Source organism: Gigantopelta aegis, chromosome 1, assembly GCF_016097555.1.
Source record: "Gigantopelta aegis isolate Gae_Host chromosome 1, Gae_host_genome, whole genome shotgun sequence".
In the NCBI taxonomy this organism is placed as follows: domain Eukaryota; kingdom Metazoa; phylum Mollusca; class Gastropoda; order Neomphalida; family Peltospiridae; genus Gigantopelta; species Gigantopelta aegis.
Window position 1 is genome coordinate 23,967,704 of NC_054699.1, and position 24,407 is coordinate 23,992,110.

The 24,407-nt window shown below is 37.8% G+C and overlaps 1 protein-coding gene across 1 annotated transcript; it reads right to left on the reverse strand.

Annotated features, from left to right (window-relative positions):
• On the reverse strand, positions 1 to 24,196 carry LOC121367352. The gene is made up of 4 exons (XM_041491473.1): positions 23,921 to 24,196; positions 7,125 to 7,830; positions 3,483 to 3,616; positions 1 to 316 (listed from the first exon to the last, which is right to left on the reverse strand). The coding sequence occupies exons 2-4, from the start codon at positions 7,789 to 7,791 to the stop codon at positions 77 to 79; spliced, it is 1,041 nt and encodes a 346-aa protein (XP_041347407.1). The 5' UTR covers positions 7,792 to 7,830; positions 23,921 to 24,196; the 3' UTR covers positions 1 to 76.
• Positions 24,197 to 24,407: the final 211 nt, after the last annotated feature.

Genomic DNA, 24,407 nt, shown 5'->3' on the forward strand with positions numbered 1-24,407 from the left:
TTCTCAGTGCATTGAGAAAATAGGAAAGATATATATTCCAGTACGCCCACTCACAAACACACTATTAATTGTGTATCTATTCTGTCCACGGTCCATAGTCGCGAACCTTACGCCACATGACGTTTCGGGGCCATTTGGCGAAGGTGAAAGCATCTAGCGACTTGCTGAAGTCCTGGGGGTCAAATCCCAGCATATGATGTCTGGCCATGAAGACCATCATTTGATATGCATCCGGGTTTCTGGGATGGCGTTCCCATTCCATCATAACGCATGTGACGTCTACTTTCTTGAAGAATTCGTCAGCCTTTTCCAGAATCTGAAAGCAATAAGCTATAAACGTAGTCACGGAACTATTCTCATTGTTTAGCCATTTTAAAAGGTTTTCGGCAAATAAAATAGTTTTACATTAGTAAATACATATTTCAACAACATTTTAGTTTGAGTGAAAATATAAAAATATTTATATTTTTGTGAATAAGTTTATGCATTAATTACCGTCCCGTCTTGCCATTTCGTGGTACTCACCAATTCGGGGTATTTCCCAAAAACGTCATATCTCGCGACAGTTCATGTGTACTGCGCCACCTAGCGAACGTTTATGAAGAGAAAGCGTCCCTGGATACCGGAGAACAAAATGTTCAAGATTGCATCAATTAATGTAAGTATTATTAAACTACATTGTCAAACAAGTAAAATACATTGTTCTTACCAAAATGCATTTTATACCATTGAGCAAAATAAAGTACCGAAGTTAGTACAAGACCTGTAACATGAAAATGTATGCATCGTCTGCTCTACCTTGTTATTGTAAATTATAATCACGTGACATATGTGACGTGGCTTTCGCCAATTTGTGAAATTATGGAATCGCATAAGGGCTATCTCTTATATCTGATTCCTTGTGTTTTTTTAGGATTTCACGTCACGTCATAAAAAGCGCTATCGATCATATAGCCCTACTCAACTTAAAAATGCATATGCAGATGTCACTGAAAAGGGAACTTCTGTATATAAGGCTGCCAGGCTGTATTCCGTTCCTGAACAAACACTCAGAGACAGAATATGCGGGATTATTTCCCCAGACACGACAAGGTCCGGACCTGGTCCAATGTTTTCCTTGGAAGAAGAAAACAAACTGGCAGAACATTTGAAGTTGATGGCGTCTGTTGGCTATGGCTACACAAGAGCGCAGGTTTTAAATCTTGGAACCGACTATGCCACCCACTTAAACAAACGGCCACACGATTGCAACTCTCTTTCTCTACAGTGGTTTTATGGGTTCATGGGAAGATGGCCAGAATTAAAGTTGAGACGACCCAAATCCTTGTCAGAGCTTCGAGTCTACGCTACTTCAGAGGAAAGCATAACGAAATACTTTGATGAACTGGAGACAATTCTTGAAAAGTATGACCTCAAATCATCTCCTGAAAACATATATAACGTGGATGAGAAGGGAATTAGTATGACTCACGCACCTCCGTATGTTGTAGGATCCACAGACGAGGTTCCAATTGAAATATCGCCAGAAAGATCATCCACAGTCACTATGATAGGGTGTGGCAATGCACTGGGTCAACAAATCCCACCATATTTCATTTTTCCTGGGGCTCGAATGCGCCAAGAATTATTAGAAGGAGCCACCATTGGTACGAATGGCACTGTTAGTAAGTCAGGATGGTCCAATTCAGACATATTTCAAACATGGCTTGTAGATCATTTTGCGAAGTACGCAAAAGTTGGTGGAGATAAGAAGACATTATTGTTGTATGACGGTCACAGATCCCATATTTCACCTTATTTGGTTGACTTTGCAGTGCGGAATGGAATCATCCTGTTTGTTCTACCACCTCATACAAGCCATATCCTTCAGCCGATGGATGTGGGTTGTTTTGGACCGTTTTCTAAAGTTTTCAGTGATGAATCTCGAAAATGGCAACGTTCTCATTCTGGAACTCTCACCCGCTACAATGTCTGCTCTATTGCATGTCGAGCTTACGACATCTCGCTAACTCTCAGGAATCTTCAGAGTGCTTTCAGGAAGAGTGGGATTTATCCATTTAACCCAACAGCAATTGATTCAACTCTGTTGAAACCTGCCCAGTATGCTAAACAGAGAAGAGCTGAACAATCTACAGAAACTGCGAGTAACAATGCCGATATTTCTCAACCACAAGACAGAAACACTGTTAACAATTTCTTTTCAAGTCACCTGCCAGTTGTACACCACAATAAACCCAATCAGTCTAAACCCAGGCGTTCAGTTCACAAGGTTGTTGGTGGAAAACCAATTACAGAGCCAGATGTATCATCCCAACTGTATGAATATGTCTCTTCCTCTAAAAAACCCAAAGTTGTTTCTTCAAGAAAAACAAAAGCTGTAGTACCAATCAAAAAATCAAATTCACCGCAGCCAGGGCCCTCAGGAGTTGATAACGGGCTGATATCAAGTGACAACTTCTCGGAATCGGAAACTGAAGATGACGAAAAGTGTTGTGTTTGTGGGCTTTTTCAACCAGTTGAATTAAAAAGATGCACTTCACTGGTATTTACTCTGTGGGGACAGTGCATGTTCCAAAACTGTAATCACTGGGTTCATTTAAAGTACTGCTGTTATGTACGATGTCTACGACGACATGACGTGTTTTTCTGCCCGTGTCATGGCTTGCCATGCAAGCAGGAAGAATAAACATACATGTATCTTCGAGAGCTGTGAAGAAACCAGACCTGTAAATATGTTACATTTACGTTGGACGTTTGTGTGTTTGGATACATGTTAAATATAAGTTATATTATAACAATGACTAACATATTTTGTGCTTCGATTCTTTACGGAAATTCCCACTTTACGTTCGCGACAACAGAAACTGGTTGCCATCACTGGCCTGCCATAGATTGACTGAATGACGTATACCCCGAATTGATAGGTACGTCATTATGCAGACGGGTTTTCCAGAGGCCTCGACGGTGATCATGTGTCGGCAATTTCCATCGGGGATGAATTGATTTTATGTAGCAAAGCATAGTAGGGTAAGTGAATTTTAACTTAGTGAAAAAATATTAGCTGTATGTTTCCTTTGTTTATAATAGTAACCAATTCTTCGCTAATGCCACGAAAACTCGGTACGCGTGGGTACCTACCCTATAAATTATTCCAGTTAAATTATTTAGGTCTGTGTGGCTTTATTGTTTTTTAGTTTGATGATTGGATCTAATCATATTAGTTCGTTAATTCGGTAGGCAACCACTGGTTAGGAGCCGTCCAACAATTAAGTAGCGTTCAAAGTGCCAGAAGATAGCCAAGTGGCTCTAGTATGATCTTCATGACAATGGGTGCTTATAAGTGGAATATGATATTTGTCTACACACCTTGGTCTCATGGAATATGATATACTAGTATATCTACATATCTCGATCTCGTGTATCTGCGTTGATCTTCATGACCATAGGAGTGCCTAAGTGGAATATAATATTTATCTACATACCTTGGCCTCGTGTCTCTCTACGTCGATCTTCATCACGACGCGTTTTAAGTCGAACACCTCCAGTAGGTCATCCAAAAAGATGGAGTACATCGTGTTCTTTGTGGCGTTCAGAGAATCCCTGATGTACACTCCGCCTACAAAAACAATGTTTCATCGGGTATTGGAAGGCAGGACGGAAGAAAATGTTTTATGTAACGACGCACTCAGCACATTTTATTTTCGGATATACGGCGTCAGACATATGATAAAGGACCACACAGATATTGAGAGATGAAACCCGCTGTCGGCACTTCATGGGCTACGCTTTTCGATTAGCAGCAAGGGATCTTGCACCATTCCACAGACAGCATAGTACATACCACGGCCTTTAATATACCAGTCGTGGTGCACTGGCTGAGACGAGAAATAGCCCAATGGGCCCACCGACGGGGATCGATCCCAGGTCGATCGCGCATCGAGCGAGCGCTTTACCACTGGGCTACGTCCCGTCCCCGGCTATTGGATGTCAAATATGTAGTGTTATGAAGAAACCGGTTACATTCCTGCATTATCAACAAGAGATGGGTTTTTTTTATACACTTTCTCACGGACACGGCTTCTGTTATACACGTTATGGGACACTGGCTGGGACCGGACAAAACAAGTTTAAACAATGGGTCCGCCGAGGAGATTTGACCGCAAGCTTAACCGACTGAATTAAGTCCTTCCCCCATCACCCAGTGAGAGATTTCTCTCTCTCTCTCTCTCTCTCTCTCTCTCTCTCTCTCTCTCTCTCTCTCTCTCTCTCTCTCTCTCTCTCTCTCTCTCTCTCTCTCTCTCTCTCGTACACACACACACATATATATATATATATATAATATAAATATACACTGCATTGGGTGTACGTACGGTGATTAACATGAACACACAAGGTTGAAGTTTAAATAATAAAGCGCCCTAAATAGAAAACCAGTACTAATGTGTACATAGGATGAACAGTTGAACTAACACGAGATCATATCTTGGAAGTGATCATTTATTGGCTTTTAATTAGATCACAAAATAATTCAAGTAAACATGTGAAAACTAACACCCATCACCAATCGGAGATCAACACTAAATACCAGTGGATATTCTTCGCACATACAAAAACAAAATCCTAAAAATTAAAAAAGAAATATACTCGTTACGTCAAGCAATGTTTATTGACCGACTTAATTATCGATTCAGTGTGTCATGATGCATATAACATTATAATCACATCACTTTCTCTGCTTGAAGTCTGACATGGATAGGATGAGATCAGCCTTTTTATATCCCCATATGAGTGTCTCTGCATTTATGCGAGACAGAGTGTCGTTTGTCGGCTAAAACGTTTGTGTCTGTGGAATCGTTTACATTACGGGACGTCATTCGTTATTTCTTAAAGGCAACATAAATTAATATCAATATAAATAAATAAATAAATAAAAATAAAAAGTACAGCTAATCTTAACAAGAAATTCATTTGAATAATAGTCAATTTGTATTTGTTGCTCAGTCGATCATTATGCCGACCTCTTGGCATGAAGGTTATGCAGACTCGTTACCTACATGACTATTGTTGAATGAAATGTATATATATATATATATATATATATATATATATATATATATATATATATATATATATATATATATATATATTTTATATAAAAAAAGGTTCATTTAAATAGTCTGTTAATAAAGTAAAATTCATCTCTTACTTAAAAAAAGAAAAAGAACACATAATTCAATTAGCCTCATAACAGTGTAGTGCTGTAGACATTTGGGCTAATGACAGCTAATCAGCAAACTAAAAAATACGTATGATAAGAGTACTATTTTGTTAATAGATTACTTATACGAATTTCATTTTAAAATGTGTTTTTTTCTGCTTTGTCTTCCACATTGTTTATTGTTTATTAATGTTAACGGTTGGCCATATAGTTTGTTCCTATTTTTCCAGTTGTCCGTACACTGCAATATTCGAACTTCCGAATATACAAAAATCGAATCGAATCGAATCGAAGATTCGCAGGGGCCTACATACATACATATGTATATGTATATGTTTGTGTGTGGACAAACCACTTGACAAAACCCCTCAAGACAGACCCCCACCTGGACAAAAACCCACTCGTTAATCAGAATTCAGGAAAACCCTACTCTGAAATATTTCTATGTGCACTTCAAAGGAATTGTTTTTAAAAGATATTTTGGTTGGGTTTATTTCTAAAAACCTCTAATGATACATTGCAAATATATGTTCAGTAGGAGAGAGAGAGAGAGAGAGAGAGAGAGAGAGAGAGAGAGAGAGAGAGAGAGAGAGAGAGAGAGAGAGAGAGAGAGAGAGAGAGAGAGAGAGAGAGAGAGAGAGAGAGAGAGAGAATCTTTGTCACTGTAATATGTGTGTGCGTGCGTGAGTGATGTAGTATGTGGAATCTTTGTCATTGTAATGTGTGTGCGTGTGTGTGTGATCTTTGTTACTGTAATGTGTGCGTGTAGTATGTGGAATCTGTCCCTGTGATGTGCGTGCGTGCGTGTGTGCATGTGTGTGTGGGAGAGAGAGAGAGAGAGAGAGAGAGAGAGAGAGAGAGAGAGAGAGAGAGAGAGAGAGAGAGAGAGAGAGAGAGAGAGCATCTTTGTCACTAATATGTGTGTTTGCGTGCGTGTGTGATGTAGTATGTGGAATCGTTGTCACTGTAATGTGTGTGCGTGTGTGTGTGTGTGTGTGTGAGAGAGAGAGAGAGAGAGAGAGAGAGAGAGAGAGAGAGAGAGAGAGAGAGAGAGAGAATCTTTGTCACTGTAATATGTGTGTCTGCGTGCGTGAGTGATGTAGTATGTGGAATCTTTGTCATTGTAATGTGTGTGCGTGTGTGTGTGATCTTTGTTACTGTAATGTGTGCGGGTGCTTGTAGTATGTGGAATCTGTCCCTGTGATGTGCGTGCGTGCGTGTGTGTGTGTGTGTGTGTGAGAGAGAGAGAGAGAGAGAGAGAGAGAGAGAGAGAGAGAGAGAGAGAGAGAGAGAGAATCTTTGTCACTATAATATGTGTGTTTGCGTGCGTGTGTGATGTAGTATGTGGAATCTTTGTAACTAATGTGTGTGTGTGTGTGAGAGAGAGAGAGAGAGAGAGAGAGAGAGAGAGAGAGAGAGAGAGAGAGAGAGAGAGAGAGAGAAAAGTATATGCCGAGAAAAATACCGATTAACTAGACGGGGTTCATATTTTACATATTAAAAAACCCAGTAGCGAATTTGATTTATCCTATGACACTTCTAAAATAACATTTTAATAAAATTTTCAGTAAATCACAAAACTAGAGTCGCCGTAATATGACGCCATCACGATTAGCACAAATTAGTTTGAAAACGTTACGCTCAAGTCTTGTTGGGTAGCAGACCAGTTATTTTGAAAACGAACAAGCGAACTCCTTGCGCGTCCGGGTACACAAGGGAGTTAACCGTATACCTTGGCTTTTAAGCAAATGGCCCAGAGCAACACATTACCTACAGACCTTGAACATTTGCTTACCATTATTAACCGGGTTAATACACTAAATCATCACACGAGTTTATGACATGGATATCATGGGTAAGTTACAGAATATATACATGGTGGAGAGGATACGGGCGGGTATATTACCTTCAACGCCTTTGTAATGAACGATTTCCATAAAAGTCCGTTTGTCAGACAGTCCGTTGTGTATCAAGGTAATTCTGTTATCGAATCCGGCCTCTTTGATGCTTCTACACAAACGAGCCGCGTTGCCTGGCAACACTTCAACCGCTATGACCTTGTGACCTTTTTTAGCAACTGACAGGCTGAAGACTCCAACATTGGCACCGATGTCTAAGAATACCAGATCCTTGTCCTCGTCTAAACACTTGTATAGTGGCTTTTCTACCTCACTCTCGAAAAAGCCGAACTTGACGATTCTGTCAGAAATCCCATCAGGGCTTTCGTTAATGTTCACAGAAATATTTCCCAAAGCGCTCTTGAGAGTCGCCTTCCTGAACGTTTCTTTGGACGAGCACACCTTGCTGTCAGGCTTCCACGACATCTCATCCCGATAGATAGCAATCGTCGATTTGTCCTTCACTTTTGGGTCCACAGCTATCGAAATCCTGGACTGATCGTCTGCAAGAGTTTGACGGCTGTTGGAAAGTCTATAAATGGACGCAGAATAACTGGTAACTATCTGAGACAATTTGGATTCGTCGATCAGAGGGTGTAGGACGAGCACAGAGATGAAGACCAACCACAACACAAGCAGGGGTACACATACCACACAAAGCCGATTTCTGGCCATGAGCTGCTATAGTATTATTCCAGGGCTTGTGTCTGAAAACTAAATATATGTGTAAAAGAATTAAGTACGTCGATCAATGAATAAACATTATTCTACTGTAAAAGGCTATGAAACATCGATACTTAATATTGAACGAAACACATTTCAGAAGTGTTCATTAACAAATCATCAATAACAATGTTAATCACGCAACTTAAAGAACCACTCTCAAAGATGCACAAAGACAAAAATATACACACAGAGAAATTGACTTTAAACACCCTCTGAAATAATAAAACACATAGAAGTTATTACCAGAGTGTGTTTCGGTATTGTCAGTATTAGGAATAAAAAAAATGTATTATGAGAGCCTCTAGCTCCTTACACAAAACTAGTACTTGACTTCAGAACGCTGGACAGCTTTTAATGGAAAGTTGCTGTTGCATATCGATTTATAATTACAACATTATTATTGATGCTTTAGCCACATGCTACTCTATGGGATTTGAATTGTTGGCATCTTGGTATGTAAATACAGCTGATTAAAGTTAAAGATTGTTTTGTTTAAGGACACCACTAGAGCATATTGATTTATTAATCATCGGCTAGTTGATGTCAAACATTTGGTAATTTTGAAATATAGTCTTAGAAAGGAAACCCGTAACATTGTTCCATTAGTAGCAAGATATATTTTTATATGCACCATCTCACAGACAGGATAGCACATGCCACGGCCTTTGATATACCAGTCATGGTGCACGGGCTGGAACGAGAAATAGCCCAATCGGCACACCGACGGGGATCCATCCTAAACCGACCGTGCATCAAGCGAGCGCTTTACAACTGGGCTGCGTCCCGCCCCATACGGTCAATAGTTACCCCTGATGTTACGATGACCCCAACAACAACAACAACAACAACAACAACAAAATAATATAAATAATAATAATAATGAATTAATAAATAAAATAAAGTTTGTTTTGTGTTTAACAACATCACTAGAGCACTAATTTAATTTAGGGCATTTTTAACGCGAATGTCATATGTTTTAAGGCAAGTGTTGGATATGATCAAATTTGTTTTTTTTTACATTAATAAAAAGCATACACATGTATGTAGATTCTGGTATGGACGCCACATATTAATGTTCTTTTTATTCAATCTTCTTTTTAATTTACTAACCCTTCTTTCGGGGGATGGTGGGCAATCAGTTTTTAAAACTTAAAAAAATAAATTATTCGTCCACAAGGCATTTGTTAAAAAGGTTAACCTGTATGTTTTTGAGTGTCTGTTATGTTTAATGTTTTAGTAACCAGCGATCGCCTAGTCTGGGATCGTTGTCCGTGAGTAGAACAATTGAGCTATTTCCCGTCTAGCCAGTGCACCACGACTGGTATATCAAAGGCTGTGGTATGTGCTATTCTGTCTATGGAATGGTGCATACAAAAGATCCCTTGCTACCAATGGAAATATGTAGTATGTTTTCTCTCAATGCCAGAATTACCCAATAGACGACGATTACTAACTCAGTGAGCTCTAGTTGTGTTGTTAAACAAAACTAACACTTTAGTACCATTTGTTTGTCTGTTTGGTAGTTTGTATATATATATATATATATATATATATATATATATATATATATATATATATATATATATATATATATATTATTATTCTTATTATTATTATTCATGAGATACATTCACATGGAAACATGGCCAGTTATCATCAGTAATTGATGCAGCATGATTGAGCATCTAGAGAACGCATTTCACACCATTTTGTGTGTTTCTGCTATTGTATGTGTAACGAGAACAAAACCAGGATTAAAACCCAGACAAAAGTACCAATCAATGGCTTCCTCTCATAAATTGTTATTTTAAGTCTAATAGATATATTTTTCATTAATCACAACAAAATATTGAAAAATATCTGTTTTGCGTTTTCATTGTGTGTCAGTATATATATATATATATATATATAAACTTTCTCCAGTCTAAAATCATGATTTTATTAGAGATGTCTGACATAAGCATCACCTACTCATATTCTCAGACTCGGCAAAATACGACGTGTGTCAGGCGAACAATGCATATATTTCTTGTATTTAACGTTTTATAGCCGATAATAAACCACAATGTTAATGCATGAATACATTTTCTTCTAAAACAACGAAGTCTTAAGTAATATCTACGTAAATAGCATAAACAAATGTAACAAACACAACAACGACTACGTCGCTACAGGACAAATCTATATAATACATTCACATGGACGTCATTAATACGAGGGCTGCATTTCCAGATCGCGCTGATAACTGCATGGTACACAATTAAAATTGATTTTAGCTTCATCGGTTCAATAGTTATGACTGGTCGACGGGAATCCACATTTCTGATTACTGTGAGATTAACTCTCGTCAATAGAACACAACATAATGGAACTTTATTTACACTCATAAAGGAATGAATGAATGAATGAATGAATGTTTAACGACACCCCAGCACGAAAAATACATCGGCTATTGGGTGTCAAACTATGGTAATGCAAATAAATAAAGTGATGATCAACATCAATATAAAAATTCAAGGTTTAAACAAAAACAGTGTAAAGAACAGTGTAAAGAACTGTGCAAAAACACAAATATCACAGAATTTTACGGATACTGAATTTTACTCAAAACTTCAATTTTGTGCTGTATTGGCCATTCTCAAAGAAAATGTTACACCCCTGCACCACGGTGAGGTTACAGCACACGCAGGGGCTTATAAAGGTGATTTACAAACATTTTGTGCAGCAAAGCAACGACAATATAGTACAATAAATTGGCAACTATAGCACAGCAGAACATAGCATTACATACATACATACATACACACACACATATGACATATATATTGACATATAAAAAAGATGGGGTATAATATTACGCTAGGGTGGGAGGTGGGTACAAAAATGTTTACCGTTTCTTTTCTGCGGAAATTGAAAGAAAAGGATTCCTAATGCGCATGTGCCAATTTGTCCAAACCTAAATTGTAACCGGGCCGCTGTCCCGTACTAAATTATTCTGTTAATGCGGATATATTATGTTGCACCATAAATATCTTTTTAGATCACCATCGAGGGGCAAGACAGTGCTCTGTTTGTTTGTCATGCATCATAATAAATACTTTGGATTAAATAAGTCAACACATAAAGAAACTGAAAATTATCATTTATTTTTGATATAAATGACGAGATAAGAAAAACATCATTATTACGTAATGAATTCAAATAGATATCAACACGAAAGGCTGAACTACTATTATATAATACATGTCATATCACTACATAATGTAAACATGCAATATAATATTATAAACATTACGTAATCCTTATGTAAGGAATTGGCATATAACAAAGATGGGGTGTAATATTACGCCAACATATAGATGAGCAGACTGGAATGGATGCAAAGAGACAGATCCAATCTGATCAGCTATATCCCCCATCCACTGAATCTTGCCCCAAATGATTTTTAACAATAAGTGACAGCGTGTCATAACCGATCGACCTTATAGTCATCGTGCATAGAATTGTATATCTACTTGAACCAAATTATATCCTACAACATATCCAGCTATACATATATGTAATCAATTATACTTATGATCATGTACAAAAACATCACCCTGAACATGTACATATAACGCATGATGTATATAAATACACATGACATTCTAAACCAACATCCAGAGGCCCATGTCCCCATGGATTTACCAACATCCAAAGCCAATAGACGTGCGTATATCACTAAATATCCACATAGGTACTACCTGTACAGGTTCCAACTGAAATACACCAATAAATGCAGGAGAGCCGTTATCAACATCCAGAGGCCCCTGTCCCCATGAATGTTTACAACCCCACTGTCCATAAGTGTCCATATTGTAATCAAAGAAATAAATGAAAATACACACATTTGGTACTTATCCAGAGGCCCATGTCCCCATGGATTACCAGATTACCAATTGTCACATATAATAAATGCATACTGAAAAAATGTTTCACAATTCCATAATCCAGAGGCCCCTGTCCCCATGGATTTGTCATTGTCATTTTGGAATTTTAAACATTTAAATCGCTGGACCACAGCATCCACTGGGTCGTATATGATCTGAAGAAATAACTAAATGTCACAAATATAGAGAGACTGTTCTCATACTTGTGATATTAGGACTGATTGGCAATAGAGAATCGACTGATGATCTTTGTTTTTGGAACCCTGATAACATTTTTTTGATAATAAAATGTTGAGTTATATCTTCATAATGACCCAATTTAAAGATATATCCTAATGTTGAATTATATGTTGCCATTGTTGAAGCAGCCAGATTTTGTTCGTAACAATGAGCCATAAAAAGGGCTAAATGTTGAACACTGGGTGGCAGAGGATTGACAACATCACCAATACTGTTGTGAATAAATTCACGGTATAGTTTAAAAGTGTGCTTGTAAGCAGCTGTTGTAGTATCAGACATAGCACTCGCTAACAAGTGATTGGCTGTTGAAGTTAAATCCTCAGTAACTCTGGTGCACATGGGATGGGGTCTGGATCCATGTGTGGAAACTGGCTGTGAAACTCTTCTATCTGCAACCGAGAAAGATAGTCTGCAGCTATGTTATGTAATCCGGAGATGGACAGATTTAAACAAAATATTATGTTTCAAAACGTTCACCATAAATCTGCGCATCAATTGCATTAAAATCGAATCTGGTGACGTGTGTTTGTTGATAATAAATACTACTGCAATGTTGTCTGTATGAAATTGGATGCATCTGTTTTTTAGCTGTGTGTACCACAATTCGATAGCTATGATGATGGGAAGAAAATCCCTGACAGTAATGTGATATTTGAGCCAATTGGTTGGAAAAAACTCAGCAAACCACTGGGATCCAAGGAAGCCCCCAAATCCGATATTACTCGCATCTGTATACATGTGTAAAGTATCTGATGACTTAAATTTATCAGACAAGAAAAAATCACGACCATTAAAATGCTCTTAGAATAAACCCCAGGCCTTAAAATCCAATCTGGCTTCTACTGACAACCGCCGTTTATGGGTTGTTTTTTTTAAGCCCAAGAGTAAGGTCAATAACCCTTCGCAAAAAGGTTCGACCTGGAATTACCACACTACAAGCAAAATTCAGTAAACCAATTAGAGATTGAAGCTCTAACAGTGTAACTTTCCTTCGCTTTGACAACTGATTAATGAGAGTCCGCATCTTCTCCAATTTTCCCAATGGGAGACAGACTTCCATGTTAACCGTGTCATTTTCTAGACCTAAAAATTGTATGCATGTAGTTGGAAGAACTGTCTTCTCTTCTTTGATTGAAATACCCAGACATGAAGCAAACTTATAAAATGCTGACAGTGAATTATGGCAATCAGTAGTTCCCGGACGGCCCAATAACAAAAAATCATTCAATAAATGAACACATCCTTGAATGAAAAACGTATTTTCAAGAATCCACTGAAGGGCGGTACTAAATCTTTCAAACAACTGACATGAATAACTCAAACCCATTGGAAGGATGCGATCATAATAAAATTTGTTTTCAATAGAAAACCCAACAGATTATAATCATCTGGGTGTATGGGAACAATACGATATGCGTTTTGAATATCAGCTTTGGCCATCAGAGTACCTTGACCTAGCTTTTTTACATAGTTAATTGCTGTGTCTACTGTCTAATAATTGACCCTGCAAAATTGAGGATCTATTCCATCATTGACTGATTAAACTGGAGGATAGGATAAATGATGAATAACTCTGTATTCATTGGGATCTTTCTTTGAAACCAAACCAGGTGGAGAAATTTGAAAATTTGCCAATGGAATTTGATCAAAAGGTCCTGCCACCCTAAACTTTTCCAGCTCAACTTCAATCTTCCTTTTTAAAATGTCTGTCTTGCCACTGACAGACTTGAGACTTGAACAAAAAGTGCATTGTCTTTTTCCAGAAAAAGGGATACGAAAACCAGACTTGAAACCTGTAACCAAGAATTCTTTTTCGGATTGATTATAGCCATTTAAATAAAATTCCAATCTTTGATAATTCACTGGAGTTGGAACACATGAATTTGAAGAGCAGGAAAGTGTTTGCAACTCACGATATGGATTTGCTGTTTGCAGTATTTGGCCCTTGTTTGGGTTTTGCCGGTTTAAATTAGTGACTTTGAGATTTTGATTCTCCCCTTGAAGTAGTTGAGCATTTGTACCTATCATGGGAACCTGAACAAAATTGGCAGATGTGTGGGTATAGACAGCACTGTCCCCGCATGCGATTCCCCCCTGTGTTATTGTAGCTGTGACAATAGAATTTTCCCCTTTTGGACTTCTGGTACCTTTTGGAATTGGGACGAAAGGACTGCATGGTATTTTTGGAGTACAGTTTTGATTGTAATCCTGCAGCTAGAGCTTCATGATAAAGCTCAGTATTGACTTCTGCCCATGGACAATCTCCAGGTGCAATCTCCCTCCACTGCCTAAACGTTTTATCATAGGCAATTGCTGCCTGGTCATTAGTTTCTTCTGCAATAGCTTGCAGCCTCAATGCATATTGCATAAGATTTTCCCCCTCATTGGGGTATTTTTTGCAGTACAAAGCCCCAAAAAGATGGAAAGCCGACATCCATTGCATTAGCGAAGTGATATGTTTTGCACTTGGTACCTTTACCTTTACAAAAGAGTGCCATCTTTTATTTCAGTGGTAAATCTGTCCTCTTGTTAGGGATGCAGTAGGAGGCCAAAATCAACATATTCATTGGTCCAAATTTTATTTTTTATTTTTTGATCGACACCTAAGCCAACAGGCCTGGTCACACTCCTTTTCGTGGATCTCTCCTTATTCTGGTCTACATTTCCCTGCAAATTAACTGAATCCTTACTTGTTAGGTGCTGAAAAATATCTGGTCCCACAGGCATAGATAATGGAGAATCTTCCTCCTTATCCACATCCGCCCCACTAGTCTGATGTGTTGATGTATCTGGATTGGCTTGCAGAGCCTGCATCACTGATTTCGTAAGTGCTGGAATGGCGTCTTGTATGCACTGACTCACCACTGTCAGCAAATCTAGCCTACTAGGTCCTGGATCAGGTGCCCTTGATGTGTTCGCTCCCTTCTCTTTGGGTGGGTTGGCCACCCTCCGCCTTTTCCGCCGTGTGGGGTTCGTAGACATTATTATAATCAGGAGTAAGGCTGTAAATTATATCAAGTCAGATTAGTGAAAAATATATTTTTTTAATAAATTATCCTGTGCAAGTTATCCTATAATATCCATGTCCATTCAGACAAAAATCCTCACAGAAACTCAACCATTACTTTTACTAGTCTTGGAAACCAGACATATTCCCAAATCAAACGTTCTGTACAGATACCATCAACCGCTATGACTGTCATGGTAAAAACTGTAACTCTCTTTTATTACTTAAAACAGTACTAAAACCAACTGACTAGTTTTTAGAACTTTACAGTGTAACGTATGGGAATAATTAATGTCTGATAATAAATAGGACTTCTATAAACCTAGTCAACAAATATGACTATAAATGTAACTCACGTAACTTTGGGGACAATTAATGTCTGATAATAAATACAAGTTCTATACATCTAGTCAACAACTATGACTATAAATGTAACTCACTTGTGATTAAATACAAGTTCTATACACCTAGTCAACAACTATGACTATAAATGTAACTCACTTGTAATTACAGTGTAAATTGGGTGATAACTAATGTCTGATAATAGATACAAGTTCTATACACCCAGTCAACAACTATGACTAATAAATGTAACTCACTTGTGATTAAATACAAGTTCTATACACCTAGTCAACACTATGACTATAAATGTAACTCACTTGTAATTACAGTGCAAATTTGGGGATAATTAATGTCTGATAATAGATAAAAGTTCTATACACCCAGTCAACAACTATGACTAATAAATGTAACTCACTTGTGATTAAATACAAGTTCTATACACCTAGTCAACAACTGGGACTATACATGCAACTCACTTGTAATTTGTCCAAGTTCTATACAGACCAATCAACTTATGACGGTATACTGTAACTCACTTGTCTCACACATTTCAGCACAAAAGCTAACCTGATATTAACCTGATAATCAACAATTCTTTTTTTTTTTTTAGTGTTTTAATATTGCACCTCGAATACTACGATAGTATTTTAGAAAAACAATTTTCGAAAAATGAACACCATCCATACATAAAATATCATCAGAATTCTGCATCCCTTTTAACTTCCAATAATTAATGATGGGATGTTTAGATAATTCCTGCTTCAGGAAAATATTTGCCGAGTGTACCTTCTCATTATATTCCTACACCGTGATATGCCGGGTATTTTGTCTAGGCACAAACTGCAACACCTTTATCTGAGAAATGCTGTGCTTGTGGATACACATTGTCAAAAAAGAGAGTAACCTTAAAACAATTACATCAACCTCACTTGCTCATTTTGACAAACTCGTCCGCCACCAACTGCCGAAAACGAAATGGTGGGGCAGTCCATAATACCAAAGTTTTGTAAATTTTCTTCGATTAAATATTCCCTAAGACGTCTAATATGGGAACTCCCAATAAATAAAATTGACATCTTGACAATTAATCGTTAAATTTTTACAATATTATTCAGGAATCTACAAAAACAATAAAATACAAAAACATTTACCATTTCTTTTCTGCGGAAATTGACAGAAAAGGATTCCTAATGCGCATGTGCCAATTTAACCAAACCTAAATTGTAACCGGGCTGCTGTCCCGTACTAAATTATTCTGTTAATGCGGATATATTATCGATATGACCTAAAAGCATATATATATATATATATATGTGTGTGCGCGCGCGCGCGCGCGTGTGTGTGTGTGTGTGTGTGTGTGTGTGTGTGTGTGTGTGTGTGTGTGTGTGTGTGTGTGTGTATGTATGTATGTATGTAATGTTATGTTCTGCTGTGCTATAGTTGCCAATTTATTGTACTATATTTTCTTTGCTTTGCTGCACAAAATGTTTGTAAATCACCTTTATGTATCACCTTAGTGTAAATAAAGTTCCATTATGTTGTGTTTTGTTGACGAGAGTTAATATCTTTATATATATATATATATATATATATATATATATATATATATATATATATATATATATGTGTGTGTGTGTGTGTGTGTGTGTGTGTGTGCGCGGACACACACACACACAGTCGAGCACTGTTGTGTCGATATCTTAAAGCTAAATAAAAATATCGAGTTAACCAAATATCGACTCAAACGTTAAACCCCAAAACAAAAAAGTACAAAAAAAAATGCCATGTAGATACCAAAAAATATATATATATATATATATATATATATATATATATATATATATATATATATATATATATATATATATATGTTACAGTCAGTGTGTAAAACCAGGCAATCTGTAGAATGCCTAAAACTTTCAGGCAATCTGTAAAGTAACTAATTCACTCAGGCAATCTGTGTATTGCCTAAATATTTCAGACAATATACACATTGCCTGACTTTTCGAGGTAATTTCTAGACACATTGCCTAAAATGAAAGATCCACCATTCATTGACAGCAATTGTTGTAAAGGTAAACACACCTAGTGACAAAATGCAATATTAGTTAAAATGATGTAATTTATTTCAAATAAAATTCTCTACAAAGACATTCTCCAAAAACAAAACACTGATGAAAAGCTTGACATCAAAGTCATCACAGAACTCACAGTTCTGTGGCCCGATCTCTTCATGGTTCACGGCAAGCCTCGGCACTATCGGAGTCAAGGATCCGTTGAACGGCTGAACTGTGATGTGAAAGATATGTTGATTGCATGGCTCAGTGATAACAACTTAACAGACAGGCCTATGGGATTGCGATTTGTTCAATTCCAGAAAAACTGCAGTTATCATTCTGACACCAAGCAGACACCATACAAGGCCTTATTCGGTACTGATGCTCGAATTGGATTGCGTGCCTCTGTCTTACCAACTGACATTCTGGAACGCATGGTGTCTGAAGAGGATCTCATTGCAGCATATGCTACAACAGACAGTTCATCAAACATGGATGCTGCAGAATCTGATGGATCTGAGCAGGACACAGTCAACGTCACCAATGATGTTCCCGAATCCTTGTCCTTGTTCACACTGTTCGTCACTATATGGCACACTATGTATGTTATCACCGTATAGTATTACTTTCAAATGAACCACTTTAAAATTAATTTTACTCTGTACTTTGTGCATATTATTACTTTTTCATACACAACAAAAATAGTTCACCACTATGCCACAATTAGTACTATTAATAATATGTTAATATAACAGGTTTTTTGGTTAATGGATGACAAGATTTTTCTCTCGGTGGTTTTTCATGTAATAAAAAGTAAACTGATATATGTATTATCAATACTTAAAAAAATATTTAACAACGTTTTTTTTTCATCTAGAACAGCCAGCTCAACACTCAGTGCAGCAAGATAACATCTATATTCAACGTAAGCGAGCAGCTGATGGTCAGATGGCACAAGCAGAACGCATGGTCAAACGAAGTCGTCTGGAGCATGTTGACAGTAACCCAGGACACAACGTGACCATACCTATCCCTTTGGTAAAGGGGATCCTCGTAACATCATGGGTGTGATTGTTGATCGAGATCAAAATGACTTGTACTGCATTGCAGTTCACGCAGGACTATTTAAAGGACGATACAGCAGGAACCAGTTTGATTAATGTAACCAAAAGTTATATACTTTAAGTGACATGTGTACCGACATTGAGGTGGGACTCAGACATGCAGTGAAAGACGAGTCATTGTGCTATTAGTGGCAAACGATGCTCATCAAACCGCTGCAAGTGCTACAAGGCAGGTGTAAAGGGCAATAGCAGATACCACTCCAGTCTGACATGTCTAAATAAATAAATAAATGTGTAGAAGTGCTAGTTTGTAAATGTTTTAATGATGTATGTGATGTATGTTTTAATGCATTTATCTCAAATCCGTAGCAAAAATATTCAAATTGTTTTAATGATCTGCATCTATGTATGTTTTAATGTATTTATCTCAAATCTGTAGCAAAAATATTCAAATTGTTTTAATGATGTATGTGATGTATGTTTTAATGCATTTATCTCAAATCTGTAGCAAAAATATTCAAATTGTTTTAATGATGTGCATCTTGTGATTAATTATCAATTATGTGTTTGGTTTAGATATTTACTTGTTTTAATGTCTTTATCTCAAATCCGTAGAGAATTAAATAATATTGCATTTTGTCACTAGTTGTGTTTTCCTTTATAACAATTGCTTTCAATGAATGATGGATCTTTCATTTCAGGCAACGTGTCTAGAAATTACCTTGAAAAGTCAGGCAATGTGTATATTGCCTGAAATATTTAGGCAATATACAGATTGCCTGAGTAAATCAGTTACTTTACAGATTTTCAGGCATTCTACAGATTGCCTGGTTTTACACATGGACTGTAACATATATATATATATATATATATATATATATATATATATATATATATATATATATATATATATATATATATATATATATATATTACCGCGGTGACGGAGATACCCGTGAGAGATTTTTCATATCCCACAATGTGAGATATGCTTTTTGAGAGGTCATGACCTCCGATCACATGATCCACGGAACTACTTTAACTCATTCATAAACAACATGCCATTAAAACTTTACGTTCGTGGCTAGATGCAATTAATAAAAAGAAAAAGAAAAAAAAAAAATACATTTTACATATAAAACTTTGTTTTTCGTTATGAAACAAAAATAGTTTACATTATTAAATAAATAAACAAAAATATTTGAAAAGAAATGTTTCACGTCTGCTGTCGCTTACGTGTCTTCGCAGTGTTAAAATGGCACACTCTAGCCACATCTGTGTAAACGACTACGTTAAAATCGATGGTCAGGAGAGGGGACGGGTAACTTCAATTGTACAGCCACTCGGAAGCTATAAGATGTTTAACATTAGAACAGATACCGGACTCATGCGACAAGTTGCGAAATATCGGCTGACGAAAGTAGCGGAGACTGTCCCTTCACATACTTCCCCAATCCCAACGTTGGCAACCTACCCGTAACTGATGCGACTCGAGAAATGAACGATGAACTTTTTTGGGATGATTTTTTTTGCGAAGCGTTTGAACCCACAGAAAGCCAGATAAGTACCCATTACGATCATTCAGAAATAAATACTTTTATTCAAGAAAACGAAAACGAAAATACCTTGAGAGAGACCACATATGACATTAAACGATTAGAGTCTTTCATGGCCACTAAAGGTGACACACGCGCAATCGAATCAATAAACGAAACTGAACTGTGTGACATTCTATGTTCGTTCTTCATACATTTACAAAAATCTGATGGATCAAAGTACGAGCCCTCCACAGTCAGAGGAATGTTGGGCAGTTTCGAACGATATTTAAAATCCCAAAATTATGGTATTTCACTGATTACAGGCACGACCTTCGCGAAGTTAAATACTGTTCTAAAAACGAAACAAAAAGTTCTAAAAGCTGAGGGAATGGGAAACTTACCTCACCGCGCACAGTCCCTCAATATCAATGATATCCAGATCAATAATAAACACACTTTGGTGGAATAACACAACACATTTTGGAATCCGAAGTGTGAAGCCACATCGCGACATGAATGGGGCGATGTGACATTACAAACTGACGGTGATGGCAAAGAATTCCTGATGTTTACTGAGAGGCAATCCAAGACCTGTCAGGGGGATAATCCTCAAACCATGCGTGATGTGCAACCGAAAGTTTGGGCAACTGGTGACGATCGCTGTCCAGTTGACCTCTACAAGCGTTACTCTAACTTGCGTCCATCCGGATTCACCAAACCTGAAACACCGTTCTATGTAGCAACAAACACAAAAGAAGCTTCTGAATTTTTTCCTTGGTTTAAACGCCAGCCTATTGGGGTAAACAAGTTATCTTCAATCATGAGGCGAATGTCAAAAAATGCCTAACTCGCTCCCAACAAGAATTACACAAACCATTCTGCACGAAAATACCTAGTTCAAAAACTTTCTGAGAAAAATATCCCTCCAACACACATAATGCAAATTTCTGGCCATAAAAATATACAAAGCATCAACAACTACAGCCACATTTCCACAACACAGCACCGTGAAATTAGTCATATTCTCAGTAACACGGTATCGGACCACCAGTCACGTGCTTTGGAAATGCACTCGACAGATACAACTTCAACGAAAATGATTGATTCTTGTACTACATCTTCTACAAATCTTCTTGGCAAATTGTCTTCGATTTTTTCTGCTCCAATATATGGTGGAACCATAAATATTAACTTTTGTAAACACAATAACGATGAAACTGAATCTTCTGAAAGCAAGCCCAAACGTCGAAAACTCACACGTGACACTGAGACCGACGCGCTTTGAAGTTTGAAAGTTTAAACGTTTTGCAGAAAACTCAATGATGGACTTTGAATAGTGATTGTTATATTATAGTTTATTAAACTAATTTTCTGTTTACTACTAGTGTGTGTTATTTGTTTTAATTATTTTTATTTTTCGGATGGAGGGACTCTATGACATTGCGAAAGCATAAATACTTTAATAGTATAAAAAGAGTGCATAGGCAAAGAAGGGTTATGCGCTCTGAATCACTCCGCTGTTTTGTTTACGTTCAGTGTCCTGTTTAGTGAGAGACAAAAAATATATTTGGCGACTCAAATTAATAATGTAGCGCGTTGTAATAAATAGAATACTATAACCGTCCCCGTGAGAGACCGTTTATATTACAACTCGTGTGTGATGTACGATCGAAAACACACTCGTTGTAATATAAACGGTCTCTCACGGGGACTCGTTTAGTATTCTCTCTCTCTCTCTCTCTCTCTCTCTCTCTCTCTCTCTCTCTCTCTCTCTCTCTCTCTCTCTCTATATATATATATATATATAAAAGATATAAAGATGTGGGTTTTTTTTTATCGAATCGTACATTTAAAAATTAATTTAACCCGATAAAAATTGTTATGCTATGATAAATAAATAAATCAATCAATTAAACAACCAATCAATCGTACGTCTGTGCACGTTCTGAACAAAGTGAATCCTCTTTTTAATTTTTTACAGATTGTGGAATTAAAATCACAGTAAATGTTAGAACAATCTAAATTTTCTTTCTAACAAACAAGAAATTAAAATGTTTTGTGCAAGAACCAAAAAAAAAAAAAAAGAAAAAAAAAAAAAAAAAAAAATCCAACACCTACCATAAATCATTTAACAGAGGCCTGCCTTAAACAGAAATCTGCCTCGATTAGAGGCCGGGTGTTAAAACATCTCGAAAGAAATAAAGACTAAGGTTGAGAGTAGAGCGGTGTGGTCGTCGAGTGAGGTGGTTTTCTGTTCCTGGGCAGAATATTGAGAAACATATTAATTAAGTCTGTTGTACGCAGTGCCGTATTAACCCATGACAGGGCCCTTAAGCTTCGAGCTTCTTTGGGTGCCTCGACATAGTGTTAACATTTAACACTAAAAGAAGAAAAAAAAGGTTGCATGGGTACCTGCTTTTGGTGGGCCCCTAGGCTTCAGCCTAGTCAGCCTTATGGATAATGCGGCACTGGTTGTGCGTCTTTGTACCGTGTAGATAGCTAACGGGGCTACTGATTTTTGTTTACCACGCGCTCTGACCTTGGCCTGTATTGCCAGATACATGCTCGGGTTTCGCACGTGTTCTCTAAAATTATGAGTTTATTTCTCCTGTTCCAACCATGTCAAGTTTAAATTCTGTTGATAGTTTGTTTAATGAAATGAACAGGAGTTTAAATTCCTTGGCGGTGGAGTTAGCTACCGAACGGGCTAACCTTTCAATCGCGTCGTCCCTCGACCGGTCGAGTCTCCCCGATGTGTCCCACATTTCTAAAACCGATGGTCTTACGTGGAACCCCTCGTGTGATTTAAAAACTGCGATTAAGACGACACCGTTGTCTTCAACCCCGTCTAAGCGTGCAGGACGCGACACCCCACTCCCTGGAGGTGGCCTATCCTTCGCTGTTGAGAAATATGTGAGGGGGGGGGGGGGGGGGGGGGGATTTTGCAGCCGGTTGATGATCGAGAACTCAGCTTTGACCGTGATTTGGAGGTTAGCAGAATTGCTGACCCAACCAACGATGATGAATTTTCTTTACCCAGCCCTACCCGGTCAGAAATCTGTTATGTCTCTAATGGAGAGTGAGAAGCCGGACCTTAGTGATATGAATAAAGATTTACAAAATGATTCTGTCTTTTTGATTAATAAAGGCGAGGTAAGTGCCCCAACCTCCGATTCACCGACGCTCTCGGCCGATCTACCACCCTCCCCCATGTCACCGACGTCAGAGCTCTGTGTAAGCACTCTCCACGTATCGATCGGTCTACGAACAATACGTTATCTTTCTATTTATAGCCTATACATAGTTAGGTTTCTATTTTTATTATTTTTCTCTCTTTCCTTATCTCATTAATTAAATAAGAACTAGTTATTCTAAAGTGATTTTAATCTGTTTTTACTTTTAATTTATTTTTTATATCTTTGTGTATTTATTTTTCTAACCATACAGTATACCCATTGCTCGGCACATATTTCCTAAAATATTATTTTTTCGTACGTACGAAATTATTTGAAGACAGAATCCAGTTTGGGCTTCTTACAAATATTAAGACGACCAGAAACACACTGAATATACAGACAATGATATTCTAAATACAAAAATATATTTAATATGAAAGTTTAATCGTAGAACTATTTTATTAGTCGGAAACATCTTACAATGCAACAAACTCAGGAATGTCCCTTTAAAGTAATGAGAAAACATTCGCCAAAACACACCCTGTGTTTCCGAAAAGTCACTGTTTCCGGATTTAGTGAATTTCGTGCAGTCTGGAAAAATGTGAAAAACAGCATAATTTGATTTTGTTAAAAACGCTCGTGCAATGATTGTTGCATAAATACCGGTGTGGGACAAAGAAAGGAAGCAGTATCAAAAAGAACATCAGAGAGATGCCGAGACTTACCCAAGCAGAACGCAACAGAGCTATCGGTATGGTCGATATGGGGGCCTCTCAACGGCAGATTGCAAGAACCTTCAACTGCAGTCAAGCCGCCATCAGCAACTTGTTGAGCCGTTATCAGCAGACAGGCCAGGCACAAGACCGTGCAAGATCGGGATGACCCAGGGTCACAACGCCAGCTGAAGACCGCTACATCCGGACAATCCACCTGTGAAACCGATCCGTGACGGCGATGTCAACGGCGGCGACGGCACTGGGACACCCCATCAGCAGACGAACAGTCTTACGACGATTCCGCAGGGCTGGTGTCAGAGCTTTCCGCCCCTTCCTTGGAATGGCCTTGACCCCTCTACACCGTCAACGCAGATTACAATGGGCACGAACTGTACGTCGGTGGCAGCGGCGTGATTGGGAAAGGGGTGCTGTTCACGGATGAAAGTCGCTTCAACATGTTCCGAAATTATGGCCGAGTTCGTGTTTATCGACGTAG

Coding starts and splice junctions, on each gene's coding strand:
- LOC121367352 (XM_041491473.1), bottom strand. CDS start 7,791: ATGGCCAGAAATCGGCTTTGTGTGGTATGTGTACCCCTGCTTGTGTTG. Junction 3,617..7,124: donor TCATTACAAAGGCGTTGAAG/GTAATATACCCG, acceptor TTGTTTTTGTAG/GCGGAGTGTACATCAGGGAT. Junction 317..3,482: donor TAGAGAGACACGAGGCCAAG/GTATGTAGATAA, acceptor TATTGCTTTCAG/ATTCTGGAAAAGGCTGACGA.